This window comes from Copadichromis virginalis, linkage group LG9 (assembly GCF_057382275.1).
Source record: "Copadichromis virginalis isolate Kocher_CV1m ecotype Utaka linkage group LG9, C_Virginalis_male_GT1.1, whole genome shotgun sequence".
In the NCBI taxonomy this organism is placed as follows: Eukaryota; Metazoa; Chordata; class Actinopteri; order Cichliformes; family Cichlidae; genus Copadichromis; species Copadichromis virginalis.
In genome coordinates this window covers 24,316,390-24,331,735 of record NC_140626.1, presented here as the reverse complement: position 1 = coordinate 24,331,735, position 15,346 = coordinate 24,316,390, and the positions used below count along the sequence as shown (strand labels likewise).

The following is a 15,346-nucleotide window of genomic DNA, read 5'->3' as shown; positions in this document are numbered from 1 at the left end:
ATACTATAAAGAGATAGTAGCGCTGCAGATTCTTCAGAAGCAGAGAGTGAGGTGGGGGTAGATGGTGGTGTTGGGGGGAGGACAGGACAGGAGTCTCTCTGCTTCTCTCTCTGCTTTATTTTCTCAGGCTGCCTCCCCCTTTATTTTCTCTCACAGACGTCTGTAAATATCTCCATGTCTCTATATCTTTCACTCTGTCACTCTTTAAAAGACGAGGGAAAGACACACATCCTGCTGCTTTTGCTGCCGCTCCAGATTTTTCCCCCCCTTTCCTCTCAGGAAGTTTCCCATCTGCCTTTGTGCTGGCTTAGCGGAGAGGCCCAATGGTGTTGAAACAGTGGCCGATGCACACACTGATTGGGAAGCACACTCATGCATGTAAAGTTTTACAAACACACATGCGTCTCATATACACACTCACAACAAGACTTTTGCTGATAAGGTCGGTCTCGGACGGGAATACACGTAAGCATACAGTAGATAAGCACAGACATGCAAGTGGAGAGTATGTCTGCACTTTCTGTTTTCACTGCACTGATTAATGCCCTCTTAGCATCTCGGTGGCTCGGCTCACTCCTCTCCTCGACCCTGCTGACCCCCCGTCCGTTTATCTTCTGTTTCCCGCTGCTGTAAAGTAAATGAAAACGGGTTCTTAGAGATTTATCAGGTGCAAGCTAATGCTACAAACCAGTAGCCAGCAGGCTGTCAGCTCAGCTGCAGCCAGACACAACATGACCGTCTTTCTCCCACCTCTGACCCGGCTGGCCTTCTCCTTTTTCCAGAATCATCCTGTTTCAGAGGCCGCTGAAGATCAAAGAGCTGCTGCAGAAAGTGACCGAGGCCTTTGGCCAGCAGATGGACATGTTCTTCATGGAGAAAGAGGTAAGAGAATGACTCGTGTAGCTGGCGTGTTACAGTTTTATCTGTTGTTTTTCGTGACAATCCTCCAGTATGCACTGCAGTACGCGTGTCCTCGAAGTGGCGTTACGTTTGTTTTCTCAAGCTGTCAAGATCCAAGAAAAGCTTTGTTTATTTACATGTTTTTTGTTTTTTATTGTGAAACCCTTGATGTCATACATGTGCTGCTGCATTCACGTGCTCTTGTTGCTGAACAATAGAGAATTGAAGCTCATGTGCTGTGTGCTTTCTTGTCCTATCAGCTGCTGCTGCCCCTGAAGACGCAGGAGGACCTGGATCAGGCGGTGCTGACGCTGGGCTGCAGTTCGGGGACCAATGGGCTGCTCAGGATACTGCTAAAGACTCCTAAAAACAACCATGTGAGTTTTTAAGATGCTCACTTTTGTGCAGTTAGTGGGAACAAAGGTGAATGAAGTCATCCTTTTTAGTTTTTTGTTTTTTTTGCAAAATGAGGAAACAAATTGCTTCCACACACGGTGATGTAACTGAACAATGAGGTAATGCTGTCCTCCCTTCCTCTGCTGAGCCGATTCCCTTTTTTCACTCTCTCCTACTTCCTGTGTTTCCAGTACCTACAGGTGAACAGCAGGGACAAACAGAGCGAGATGAAGTCATCGAGGTCACTGGGAGATTTGAAGGGCTCCTTGCTAAAGGGCTCAGAGAGGGTGCGCAAACACTCAACAGGTGAGCTTCCATGTTTTAAAAAAAGTGTTTTTATGCTGTTTTTATTAGTTGTTAAATGTGAGAGGAGGCAGAAAAGCACTCTGCTGATGCAAAGGTTTCTCAGTCATGTGCTAAAGCCTCAAGGATGACGTATCAGTGTCACCTGACGATGCAGACGGCCGTCAAAGTCGCAGGAATGTTAATGGAAAAGATGGGGCGCATGCTTTATCGGAGTAGAAAATGCAAACCGGAGGTGAAAGCAGCCAAGGACTTGTCATGTCAAAGCAAGGACAAACTCCTGCACTCATGCTAAGCAACTGTCTGGCCGCTGTCTTTGGCCTGTTAGCTTTTTGTCATGTTAACTGTGACCATACTTGGATGTAATATGTATAAATATATAGTAGCTTTAGTATTCAAAGCACATGCATGAGAGCAGTTTCTGTCTTCTCATCTAAAACTGTGCACAAAAAAAAAACCTTTTCTTGTCACGTCACACTTTGTAGTCCCCCCCCTCCTCGTCCCCAGGCATGTTTGGTTTATTTTAATATCAGCTCTGTCCAGAAAGGTCAGCGTCTCGGTCGTATCTCGGCCTCAGACACGCTCAGAATCAAACCGGTGCTCGCTCCTGCCATCACGTTTGCATCTTTGCATAGCAGCTGTGATCGCTCTTGCGAGCCTATCTTCGTCATGTGGCCGCAAGCGCATAAATCGTCCAGAATTATCGGCCCTCCATCAGTTTTTCTCCCTGCCAGCGAGGCACGAGTGCGAGACGAGGCGAGCGGGCCGAGATAGGAGCGCGGGGAGTAGCGGCAGATGAGAGGTGACGGGAGAACGGTCACGGTGTACGGCTGAGTGAAGACGAGATGTGAACCCGGGTACCTCGATGACGTATGGGAGCAGACTGTGGCGTCAGGGGGAAAGAGGCAGAAAAGCTGAACAGTCGAGACAAAGCGGTTGTAATTTGCAGCCTTCAGTCAAACAACAAGACTTTGATCGTATTTCCAACGCTTCTATTCGTCTTAGTGCCTTTTAGCCTCTCTGCGCTGTTTCAGTATTCCTGTCAGCCCAGTCTGCGATAGTTTCAGTAGATCTTTTTACCGTGACAAGGACGAGCGCTCAGTCTCCGCCGCAGCTCAGCCAGGAGAGCATTCGTCACAGTAATTGAGGTTAGAGGTGGCGGCAGTGTAGTTTAGTAAATCATTTCTCGCAGTCCTGGCACTGCTGAACTCGTACCCATGAATAACACTGTGACGCCGTTTTCTCCCCTCTGTCCCTCGTTCCCATCTCTTCATCTTCCCGCACTCCCTCCACTTCTCAATTTCTCCTCTCGCTCTCATTTACCTCCCCCCTTCCACCTTTTGCATTACTCATCCACTCAACTTTAATTGTTTCATTCCCCTCTCTTTTATTGGCCGCCCCTGGTGCTTCTTTTCGTCACTTTCAGGTTCCCTCCACACAGGTCGGACGTCCCCGCCGCCAGGCAGCGTCCCTGAGGAGCAGCAGCAGATCGCCCGCCAGGGCTCCTACACCAGCATCCACAGTGAAGGGGAGTTCATCCCAGAAAACCCAGACCAAAGTGTAAGAGTCCATCAGCCGAATAAATGCTTTATGCATTGTTGCTTCTTGAAAAAGTTTGAATAGACTTCAGAAAAAAGATCTTTTTGATGTCTTTGGCAGGTTGACATTTATTCAACCAAATGTAGTTAATTTATTGTAGTTAATGCACTGAAATGGCCAATATTGGCTGTTTTCATAGATTCTTTTCCCATATAATATTTTGAGTTCTTGACTGGAAGGCTGAACTCTTGGGCAGAACTGTGTTTTTGTCGAGATTTAATCGTCTGAACAGTCTTCGGTGATTCATTGTTTACTCTGCTCGTATACTGGATTGCCCTGTATTGTTAGCAGCAGCAGAAGTACTAGCACTAATTTGATTTTACAAGGCTATATAGCCACATATAACATTTCTGTGCAGTATTTAAAGAGGATGTCAGACATTATTCAAACCCCTTCAAATTCTTAAGACGTGAGACAGTAACAAGCACAACTCCACCCGCACTGCTTGGTATGCTCTCTCCTGTATGATTGCATGCTCCGTGACCCTCGGTCTCCTTGTGTTATTGTATCTGTCAGATGTTGGATCCCTTTGGGAGTGCAGACAACTCGCTGTCGAGCAGCTGTCAGTCAATAGATCAAGCACTGGACAGGTGAGTCATCATGGAGCGGGTGATTTATAGCCCTCGTCGTTGTGGATTTATACAGTGGCTACTCAAGAACGTGCACTGTTTTCAGCCGATATAGCTGATAGCAGGCTTGAATTCTTTCTTCTTCTTTAATTTTTTTTGTTTGTTTTAAACCAGTGTGCTCAAAGTTTACTGCAGCTTTTTTTTTTCTCATGTGGTTTGTCATCCATGTGCATTACTAGAGTCACACATTTAAGAAAATGCATGACTAGTCATGCACATTGGGGAGTGTGTGTGATAAAGGTTATTTTCTGTAGCAGCACTAAACATATTGTTACGATAAACACCTCATTTGTGGGTTATGTGTTGATGTCAGAGGCTTAAAAGTGTTCCCCAGATGTCTGCAGAAAGTCGGTAGATTCTTTAAGTTCCTGCTGTTCCCTAAACGTCTTAAGTTCAGGCTATCAGTAGGAGCTGCAATTTATTGATGTGTGATCAGCTGTTAAGTAGATGGGACGAGGTTGTCAGCCACACATAAACTGACAGATACGGATTCCTTCATTAATCTGTAATATATATATATATGTGTACACGTCCTTGTGAGACATGGTTTGTATCACAGAGTGCTTGTGTACACACTTGGATGTGAGCGCCTGTGTTGCAACAGCCAGAGGCTTTTAGCAAAGTTTGTAAATGTGCTAAAGACCAGCGTAGCTTCCCTGCGACCCTTCCTCCGCTTGTCTGTGTGGAAAAGGAATCGGGTCACTTTGCTGTTGCCATAGCGACAGAACTCTTATCTGGACGCCTGGATTCCTCCGTTATCACGAGAGAGAGTGCGTGAGAGACAGACAGAAACAGAGACTGAGTGGGAGATGTGAGAGAGTGAGCAAGCAACATGCTGGAAAAACTGAGCCAGAAAATGAAAAGTGGCGAAAGAGTGAGAGTAGAGTGGGAAAGGCTGAGGAGAGAAAAGAGTGAATTTGAATCAAAGGGAGAATAAAAGCGAGCAAGCGTGGAGCTGACAGAGAGAGAGCAGGACGGAAACAGTTCTACCTGCACGAGGCTTATCAGGGCTCCAGGCTGCAGAACAATGGCAGGAAACGAGTGCATGGAACTTTTCCCTGCGAACGGGCATGCGTGCCCCTTATCCAGGGGTCTCGTGGCCCCGCGCCGCCCTGCGGTCAACAGAGACGTCACTCTCTGTCGGTTCGTCGGGACGGGGCTTGTTGGAAATGTCCAGGGAGGGAGAGAGGTTGGATGCACATACAGACATTTAGTGACATATGTTATATTGCTGCTAGTTCAGTGGCGAGCAGTTTGACTTTGTGAGTCCACAAATCTTCCTAGAGCTCAACTTTTCAAATTTTGCCACTTTGTTGTTTTACATCAGCTGTGAGTGACAGGAAGATAGTTTGAATACTAAAGCCATTCCCTGCGTTTTGTGCCGCTTTGCAGTCGAGCCCCATTCTGATGTATCAGGCCAGCAGCTGTAGCCAGACTTTGTTTGAAGATAAGGGGAAATTAGCAACTAAAAGAGCAAAAAAATTTTCAACTTTCCCTTCATGCTTTCTGTCATTTCAGCCCTCCTTACTCACAGAACACCCGTGACAATAATTACCTGAACCTTAACTTCGAATACAAAGGTAAGAGGGGACAAATCTTGCAGCAGTTTCTCTCCAATTCTAAAAATGTCTTTTTCTCAGCCCCCAGCTGCCAAACAAAGAGAGGTATAAAAAGCGTGTTCGTTATTTGGAGGCTTTGTCTGTTCTTACTTTTTGCTGTGGTTCTTATAGCTCCACATTCAGTTTTACAGGAGAGGCTCTTGCTTATCTAGAGTGTTTCCCCTTGAAGAGAATGCTAATGAAAGCGGAGATTATATTATTTTAGGGCTGTATCTGTAAAATGAACAATGGGTTGTGGTGAATCTCGGCTGTGTTTCTTAAGTTTGATGAGGCGGTGAAGTAAGATAGTACTGCGTCTCTTCCTTTGCTATCTTCCATACACTCCCCGTGTACAGACCCCTTTATTCACTGCCTTTTTCTGTTTTACCTCATCCCATCTTAATAGATGTTGCTGCCCTGCCGCAGCATGATCACTTCCCCTCTCTTCTCAATGGCCCCCTGCTCATCTCGTCTCTGTCCCTGGGGTCCCGGTCTGTCCTCTTTTCCTTCAGAAGGCAGATCAAATGAAGCAGGATGAGAGATAAAGCCAAACTAGCCTCCGTGAACAGAGAAGCTGCATTGGCTCTCTCAATCTGGCCATTTCTCTTTCCCCTTTCAGCTCCCCCCATGCTGTAAATGAAAAAAAGAGAGTTCTGCACATTGTCTGTGCCGATGAGGGAACGTCATACTGTAGCTGCAGCAGAACTTGAAGACCCACTTGGGTACACAAGCACGTGCTTGCACACACACGCACCACCCTCCCAGATGTAAAGCTGTGTGGCCCTTCTGCTGAGGGCTACAGTATTTGTTTACCATTCCCTGTGAGTAGATTTTTCCTCTCCATCCCACTCTGCCAAACACAAAAAATAACTCCGGTATCCATGGGATACAGCCACAAAAACAGCATGAGGGGAGGCAGTCATCTGACAGAACAGCTGCTTTCAATTCCAAGTGGCTCCGCTCCTCTCCGTTTATTGTGTGTTTGCTGTGTGAGGGGGGAGAGTGTCAGTGCTCTCATGCGTCAGCCCCCCCACACCCCACCTTTAGTTACTGCTCCACTGTTCAGAGCTAATGCTAAGCTAGCGCACGCAAGCTGCTTTCAGTTTCCGCATTGGCTGCAGGGAGGCGGCCCCGTTCAGCGTGCAAAGAGCCGCGTTCCATTCTGCTGCTTCACAGCTGGATTTGACACATCAGGGATGAGCAAAAATGGGAATGCAGTGTCTTGAGTGCCCGTCCAAGCATTTAAACCGCCATTATTAGACTTAAAAAGTGGATAAACGCATAACTGTGAATCCAGAAGCATTGTTTCTGTCATTTGGGTGCAATGCGAGACTAATTGTTGAGGCTTTATTTTACTTGCTGACACCTCTCTCTGCCTCAATCCTCTCTTTTCAGGTCGTCATGGAAAAGGAGGGACTTTCCCACGCCAGTTCCAATTGCCAAATCGCAGCAAGGATTACGGAGATAGTAAGAAACCAGCTTTGCTTAAACAATTACAACAGCGCTGTTACACAGAAATAACAACAGAACATGTCTATAGAACAACACGGACACAGACCACTCTTTGTCCTGCAGTGTGGTCACAGTCTTCTAACTTCAGATGCATATTTCTTACTTTCAAACAAGATATTTTGAAATATTATCCTCTTTTAGAGAGTTTCTTTGCACCTCGTGGAGATTTATTACACTGCTGGCTCGCTGTTTCAGGCAGCTGCTAGTAATTGCTTACTCAGAGGCTAACCTTGGCTAGCAGTGATTTACGTTTCCCTGCGGTGAACCCAAGCTTGTATAAAAACACAGCGCCCTGCTTCCTGTCTGAAGGGAAGTGGGATGGAGTGGCGAAAGGCAGTCTGCTCTGGCTGGCCTCACGTTTCGGCCAAGAGCAGACTTTATGCACTGCACCTGTGAAGTTAACTGTGTGAAAACAGATTCACAATGCAATCAAGAGTAAAGTGTATGACAAGTCTGATTATGTTCGTTTATGTGTTTTCAGGACGTAGGACACTTCCGCGGAGCTTCATGCCGCAGGAGAATCTTTTTCAGCTGGTTCCCTCCAGCCGCACTCGAAGCTATAATGGAGACAGCACGCTGCAGTACAGCGATCTGCGCTCACTGGGCAAAAGCTCCCAGCGAGGTACAGCCAAGTGTAAGTGATTCACTTGAAATCTTTTGAAACAGGGGGAACGTGTGCTCGACACTGTAAAATAATCTGTAATAGTTGTGTGTTTGGCTCATGTGACCAATTGCTATCGATGACCTCAATATAAATACAAAAAATGGACACGGGCAATCCAACTGTTAGTGGACATGTGCTGATCATTCGCTTGATTAAATATTAGGCATTTAATCTTTGAAAACTAAGCAGCTACTTAAAAAAAAAAATACTGTACTTGCATTCTCGATCGCATAAAACAGAGAAAAGCAGAAACTCCTCACAGCAGAGAGGCTGAAACTGGAGTATTTTAGTGTGAAAGTGACTGAAAAATGTGAGAAAAATAGCTTCCACATAATTATGTGTTGACTAAACTGTTGATTTGCGGTGTTGTTCACTTCCACTTTGATCAGATGGTTCCTAATTTAAACAGAGGAATGACTGATTTCAATGATTCAAGATAAAACTTTTGCAGTTCCACTATTTCAGGGTTGTATCTTCCTTCTACAGATGCATTGTAATGTATAATATATATCAATGAGGATAGATGTAATGCACAGTCGTACTGTATGTCACAGGCAGAATTCCCCCCTCATCGTCCAAATTAAGCCGTTTTACGGGCTCACTAATCACATCTGTCCTCATTTAGTCTATACATCCTGCCCAGAAACTGTCTACATCATAATACCAAAGCTTGGCTCATAAGTCTGTGGTCGATGTGTCCGTCTCTGGTGTCCGTCTCACCCACGCGCGACCAAACAGTCTAACGCAGCCACAGAGAAGCCTGCTGGTTCCAAAACAAAGTCCCGGAGTCTGAGCCTGAGAACGTGGGAGCCGCGCAGATGAGCTTTCTAGGCTTTCACAGTTTGTGTGTCTGTTGGTGGGTTGCGGTTCCACTGCTTGACTGTGATATCTGGGGTTTCCCCAGTCTAAGAAGGGTCTGCAGTGGGAGTGATTTAACAAATTGCGGTGCGCTTAACGTCTGGTCTCGGTGAAGTTGATGTGTGATCAGTGGAGTTTGACGTTTGCTTTAGTTTTTTTTATTTTTATAAACATGCTCTCAGATCCGTATATCATAGAGAAGCTGGCTGTCATAGGAGGCTTAGCAACACAATTAATTACTGAGGGGGGGACTCATAGTCTGGCGTTTCATTTCTGCAGCACCACGGGCGCCAGTCAACTGGAGACAGGGAAAGCTGCTGGGACGAGGAGCGTTCGGGGAGGTCTACCTCTGCTACGATGCCGACACAGGCCGCGAGCTGGCCGCCAAGCAGGTGCCGTTTGATCCCGACTGTCAAGAAACCAGCAAGGTGAGGGGAAATATATCAAAACTGTTTGGATTTGCATGAAGTTGATGGCATACGATGGGCTTTTTTAATAAATTGAAGACTCTAACTTTGGTTTTTCTGCTGCAGGAAGTGAATGCTCTGGAGTGTGAGATTCAGCTGCTGAAGAATCTGCGTCACGAGAGGATTGTGCAGTACTACGGCTGCCTTCGAGACCTCGACCAGAGAAAACTCACCATTTTTGTCGAGTTCATGCCCGGGGTGTGTATTCTGCGGGACATTTTAAGTAAATTTAATCACACTCGAGCAGCCCTTAAATTTCGAAAGAACAATTAACGTCTGAGAATGTGCGCGCCGGACTTGGTTTGGCTATAAAGATAGGTACTGAGACATTTTAACACAAACATTAAAATCAAACCCTTACCAGCCACATCTGCTAGAATCTATTTAGAAATGTCACCAGCTGTCAACAAACATGTCCTCCACGCAGTTGATGTCAGCAGAACAGCTCATTTTATGAGATCATATTCTCCCTAAATGAGCAACTTTAATGAGCTACTGTCGCCTGCGGACCCTGTCCCCGAGCCTGCTTTTAATATTTCCTGAGCTATTTTTTTTTAAATTTCCCAGAGACGCTGAGTGTCTTAGTCACACATTGTCTGGAAATTGGAAATGTTTACGTTTCGCCAGAGTTGGCAGAAGCAAGACAGGAGGTGACAGAGCCAAGCTTTTGTGTGGCTGCGTGGCACGGCTTCACTGCTGCGCCTGACCGATAACACTTTAATGGCCCGAGGGAGGGAGGGCCGTGTGTCCCTCGGAGAGACCCCGAGAGCTCCTAAGGTGTCCCGTTGACAGCTGAAAGTGAGGAGGCAGAGGTTTTGTTTTCACCGCAAGTCCTAAAGTGCGTCACAGGTGTTACAGGATCAGGTCTTAGCTTCTGCCGTGTCCCCAGGAGGAGCGGAAAACAGGAAATTGAAGGAAATGCAGCTCACTGGTGCAGTTTGGACTCAAAGTCAGTCAACAGACTTCTGTCAGCACGTTATATGCTTACATTCTTGGTTTTTGGCCTTGAGAATTGGCTGCTTTCACAAATAAACCCCAAACAAATTAGCTGGAACACCCACGTTTTCCAGAAAAATAAGTGTATGTAGATTTTTCTCTAATTTCGCATGCGTGTCCGTCCCATCCATTCATTCGCTCACAGGCTTTCTGTTTGTCTCTGTAGGGCTCGATAAAAGACCAGCTAAAAGCCTACGGAGCCCTGACGGAGAAGGTGACGAAGAGATACACCAGGCAGATCCTCCAAGGAGTCTCCTACCTGCACAGCAACATGATTGTACACCGGGACATCAAAGGTAAATGAAGCCGCAAGCTCGAAAAAGGCCAAGGTTGGATTTTAATTGGATTTGTAACCGGCAAACACTCACACTTGGAAATGCTTTTTTCAATGGGGTCCTATAGCAGTAGCTGCTGCAATAGGCGGGGGGTCAAAACTACAGATTCATTCATTTTCATTCGGGTTGACATTTCCTCATTTGGTCATTCGTCGTCTGCAGAACGTGCCTGGAAAAATGTGCTATTTTCAACTCCCCTTTGAGATATATTAGGCTTCGTGCTGGTGAAACTGGCTGTTCTAAAAATGCTCAGCACCGGACGGAAAGGTTTTGGTTTGGCTGCCCACAGCTTTGGGAGTTACTGGGTCGTTAAGCGGCGGCCAAGAAAGAGGGGAATATACTGTCTGGTGGGGGAAAAAGATAGTCGGTCTCACAGGACCAGGCAGGGCTCTATGAAGAGCACATGTGGGTGTGATCTTTCCACTCAAAAAGGCTCTGCACGTGTAATGTACGGTGTGTTCATCTCACCACAGAACATTTCTGTTTTTGCAGTAAAAAAAAAGGGACTTAAGCTTGGCACCACACGCACTTCCACATTCACTCCGGACCAGCTGGAAGTTTCTCTGAATTTATTTGCAAAGGCTGGAATTATCAGAGAACCTGTTGTCCTACGTACAGGAAACGTGCAGGCAGTGGAAGAAGCAGCTCGGGGCTGTAAAAAGTAAAGGTTATAGTTTGAGCCTCCAAGTTTCTTCTTTTGCAGCCTGCCAGTTCTTTGGTGGGGGTGGAGGGTGAGTGGCAAGTGGTGCACATTAGTCACCGATCAAACAAGCGGCGTGGCTGAAGGAAATGGGATAGACAGAGCTACATTCGGAAAATTACTAAGATAGGAGGAGAAAGGGTGTTGAGGTTCGACGTGTCTCTTGTGGAGCAGACAGTTTATTTAGTATTTCATTTTCTGAACCCAACGAGGCTTTTTCCTCAGTGTGAGAAAAGTGAAAGAAAGATAAACTTCCCTGTTTGGCGTAGCTGACTAAGCGCAGGATTTGTATAAAGACTGCTGAAAGATATGCTTTTTAAAAATAAGTCTGCCAGTATTCAGTTACCCAAACAGTCAAGACCTTTTGCCTTCTTCCGTCAGCTTGAATTGCTGGCACCAATCACTTTTTGCCCATAACAATAATTGCAACTCCAAATTGTCAGCGTCCCTTTGCGTCTGACAGCTCTCGGGAGAGTCCTGAATACTTTCAAGCTCGTTTTGTTTCGATCCACCAGGTGCTAACATCCTGAGAGACTCCTCGGGAAACGTGAAGCTGGGAGACTTTGGAGCCAGCAAACGTATCCAGACCATCTGCATGTCTGGTACAGGCATCAAGTCTGTCACTGGCACCCCCTACTGGATGAGCCCTGAAGTCATCAACGGGGAGGGATATGGGAGGAAAGCTGATGTGTGGTAAGGAAATTATTAGATAGAACTGTATTGATTGAAGGGGCGAACAATATCAGATTGCTGCCGTCGCTGTAAAAGCAAAAGCAATAAAATGACCTTGAGCAATAAATGATATTGTTATCAGTTGCTGCGATATGCACTCTGTTTACTAATACTGTTGATATTTAACACACTGAGGCGTTGAAATTAGAAATGCAGTCGAGTAATAAATGGAATAAATGAACTTTTTTAGTTACACGCTACTTCAGAAACTCACATAAATATGAACTTTAAATAAGGGCTGTATGTGCCGATAGATTAGAGCACTTTATACAGTTTTCTAAGAGAGCGCGCTTACTTAAAGACTTGATAAGAAGCCAGATATACTAACGTATCATTGCATTGCCAAACAGTGTTAACTGTAGATTTTTGTGAGATTCAGCAGTTTTTGGGCCCATTGTTCTAGGGCGTAATTGGTTGCTCCAAGCTTTAGAGAAAGAGTACAATACTGGAATAAGTTTGTTTGGATTTGCGCTCGTGTCATAGGGTTAACTCTGGTATTTGACACAACAGTTGGAGGTGCAAGGTAGACAATAGACACAAGCCGAGCTCCATTCAAATCATTTTTCCTGTTGTGCTGTTTTCCTTCAGGAGTGTCGCCTGCACCGTTGTTGAGATGTTGACCCAGAAACCCCCGTGGGCCGAGTACGAAGCCATGGCAGCCATTTTTAAGATCGCCACCCAGCCTACAAAGCCCACGCTTCCCGAGGGTGTGTCCGACGCTTGCAGGGACTTCCTGCGGCAGGTGTTTGTGGAGGAGAAGTGGAGGCCCACTGCAGACTTTCTGCTCAGCCACCCATTCGTTCAGGGCAGCTTCTGAGCTCCTGTGGATCCCCTTCCCCTTCCCTGCCTGTGAGGCCTCCGTGGCCCCGGTGCATCCCCTCCTCTCCGGCCCGTCCCATCCCCAGGGCCCCCTCCCCTCGTCACCAAGCTCCAGGGCTCAGTACCACTCCCAACTTCCTGTTATCCACCACTAGTGTCTGCCTTGTCGAGACTCCTGCATCCTACTAGCTCCACCTGGACTATTCCCTGAGAGGGAAGGGTGACTGCTGTTAAGACCTCCAGAGTCCTCTGAGGTTTTGCATGGTGTTCCCTCAGGAGGGCACTAACAAGAAGGCAGTCTCACAAGCTCCAGACTGCTGTCCTTTTAACAAGCGCAGGAAAAGTGACCAAGGTTAGAGCAAAGTGTCGCGTCTCAACCTTTAGGTATCACTTTACACCCACTTACTGCTGCAGAACAGCGTCTCGGGATCGAGGAGACGTAATTGTGATTACATTGATCACACGTGACCGTACTGTAAGTTTCTTATCAGCCTAAAGAAAGCTGTGGGCAGAATTTAAGATGGTAAAATATTTTTCTATGATGCATATAAAGTCATCCTAGCAGATGAGATGTCTATTGTGATTTTTTTAAAAACAAAATGTAAATGTATTTTTTGCCAACGCCTTACAATAAGAATTTGTAAGTAAGAATGTCTTTTATAACGTCTGCGAGGGTCACCAGTACCCTGCTTTCATAAGCACTCACAAAAACAAGCCCATTTTAGGAAGGATTGTCAATGTTGCACTTTTTGATATCATGCATTGAAACATTTCCGACGTGCAGGATAATCAGCCGAGGAGATATTTTTCTATTTGATGCATTTTTTTTTATATATTATTGAGAATTGTGTTTCAGTGTAAAAGAAGAAAAAGAAGAAGCGAACTGTTTTTGCGCATTCGTGTGCAATGTCTCTTAAGCAATACCAACACTACTGTTGTCATTCCATCCTCCCATGCAGCAAGCCTTGTTCCATTCAGAAGTGGCCAAAGAAACGTTGCAGAGACTGAAACCTTTCGATAACTTTTAGAAAACGTGCAGTATTAGTCATGTCTGACTTTTTTTGCCACCTCAGAGCCCCATATAGCCTTTCCTGTGTTATGGCAGCTTTGTGCACAGACCAAATCGGACGCATTAACGTCACTTTTTTTTTTTATAATTTTTTTTAAAGATTGTGAAATTAGACCGAAGGAAGCGTCTTGTTTATATTTTTGCTGTAACTTCACCCCACGCCTTTATTTAGCTTTCCACGCCATCTCGAATGGGTCTCTTAATGACTTTGACGGCACACCGTGGTCTCTGTGACGTCATGTGAGGCGGAGCTTATTATTACAAGTTGCCAAAAAAAACAAAACATTGAGTTGGAAGGATGGAGTGGAATGATGTGTTCTTTAAAGTGGAGATGAAATGAAAGTTTAACTGTGGGGTGGGGGGGTCGATGTCGGAGGTGTCGTGACTTGCTGTAACACACAGGCACTTAAAAGAATGACGATCCAATCTTTTCAACCCTTAGTGCCTTACCTGAGTGTGCTTGCAAACACAAACGTTCACTGCCAAAGCAGAGAGCTTCCTTGTAAGGCGAGCGGCTGTTTAGTAGAAAGCACACGCAGGATTAGCTGAAAATCTTTTATATGGAAAAACCAACAAAAGATTATACTGTACATACATATTGTTCTGCACTTTTGTATGAAATTTCTTTTTACATTATAAACAAAATCTATTTGAAATAGCTACGTTATACAGTAGATTGTACTGTGATTTAGACAGGAGAATGAATGGTTGCCTCTTTTAAGAGAAGGTAGGCAGGATGAACAGACTGGGAGGCTTTCGAATGGGACGGAGTTTGTTTGGTCTGAATGACAAAGCCTTGAAACATGAAATGTATCAAGTCATTGAACTTTTGTACATTTAACTTAATAAATGGAAGGTCTTAAGACTATGTTTCACAATGATTTTTTTATAATTTGCAAATTGAATTAAAAGTTGACTTTTATGACACTTTTTTCCCCCCATTAATGTATGTATTTATAGTTGTGATCTCATGATTGATAGATGGATGGTTGAATGCTGAAATTGATATTTTCTTTTGGACTCTACCAACAACTTTCTTATTGGGCTTATGATTTGGCAGCTGTACCTCCATGGTGGGAATCTCCTGTTTCACCACATCCCAAAGGTGCTCTATTGGATTGTGATATGATGATTGTGGAGGCCATTTGGGTACAGTGAACTCATTGTCATGTTAGAGAAACCAGGCTGAGATGATCTGAGGTTTGTGACATGCTGTGTTATCCTGTTGGAAGCAGCCATCAGAAGATGAGTACACTGTGGTCATAAAGGCATGGACATGGTCAGCAGTAATACTCTGGTATCTAAACAATTCTTAAAAAGGCCAAAAGTGTATCAAAAAAAATCCCCCACACCATTACACCACGACTGCGCTTAACTGCTGGGCAGGTTCGATCCATGTTTTCATGCTGTTTACACCAAATTGTGACCCTGTCATCAAAATATCAACAGAAATTGAGGCACATAAGACCAAGAAATATTTTTCTAATCTGTTCTGTTTCAGTGTGCCTGTGTGAACTGCAGGTTCAATTTGCTGTTCTTTTTCGACAAGAGTAGCACTCAGCATGGTCTTCCATAACTGTAAACAGTAGGGATGGTTGTGTGGAAAAATCCCAGTAGATTAGCAGTTTCTGAAATACTCAGACCAGCTTGTCGGGCACCAACAACCATGCCACGTTCAAATAATTTAAACAGCCTTTCTTCCCCATTCTGATGCTCAGTTTGAACTCCTGCAGGTATTCTTGACCATCCTTAAATGAATAACAGCCACA

General features: G+C 45.2%; 1 protein-coding gene across 5 annotated transcripts in view; it reads left to right on the top strand.

Annotated features, from left to right (window-relative positions):
• Positions 1-14,442, top strand: part of map3k22 (mitogen-activated protein kinase kinase kinase 22) — a 41,216-nt gene extending 26,774 nt beyond the window's left edge. For 4 of the 5 annotated variants that reach the window (XM_085468312.1, XM_085468315.1, XM_085468313.1 and 1 more), the window contains exons 6-18: positions 783-882; positions 1,161-1,277; positions 1,488-1,602; positions 3,026-3,159; positions 3,715-3,788; positions 5,346-5,407; positions 6,821-6,892; positions 7,419-7,571; positions 8,739-8,887; positions 8,993-9,124; positions 10,089-10,218; positions 11,473-11,650; positions 12,278-14,442. In XM_085468312.1, coding sequence (XP_085324438.1) covers positions 783-882; positions 1,161-1,277; positions 1,488-1,602; positions 3,026-3,159; positions 3,715-3,788; positions 5,346-5,407; positions 6,821-6,892; positions 7,419-7,571; positions 8,739-8,887; positions 8,993-9,124; positions 10,089-10,218; positions 11,473-11,650; positions 12,278-12,506 — 1,645 coding nt within the window. In that variant the 3' untranslated portion in view covers positions 12,507-14,442. The remainder of the gene's footprint in view (positions 1-782; positions 883-1,160; positions 1,278-1,487; positions 1,603-3,025; positions 3,160-3,714; positions 3,789-5,345; positions 5,408-6,820; positions 6,893-7,418; positions 7,572-8,738; positions 8,888-8,992; positions 9,125-10,088; positions 10,219-11,472; positions 11,651-12,277) is intronic. The other variant, XM_085468317.1, reaches the window with a different exon arrangement.
• Positions 14,443-15,346: the final 904 nt, after the last annotated feature.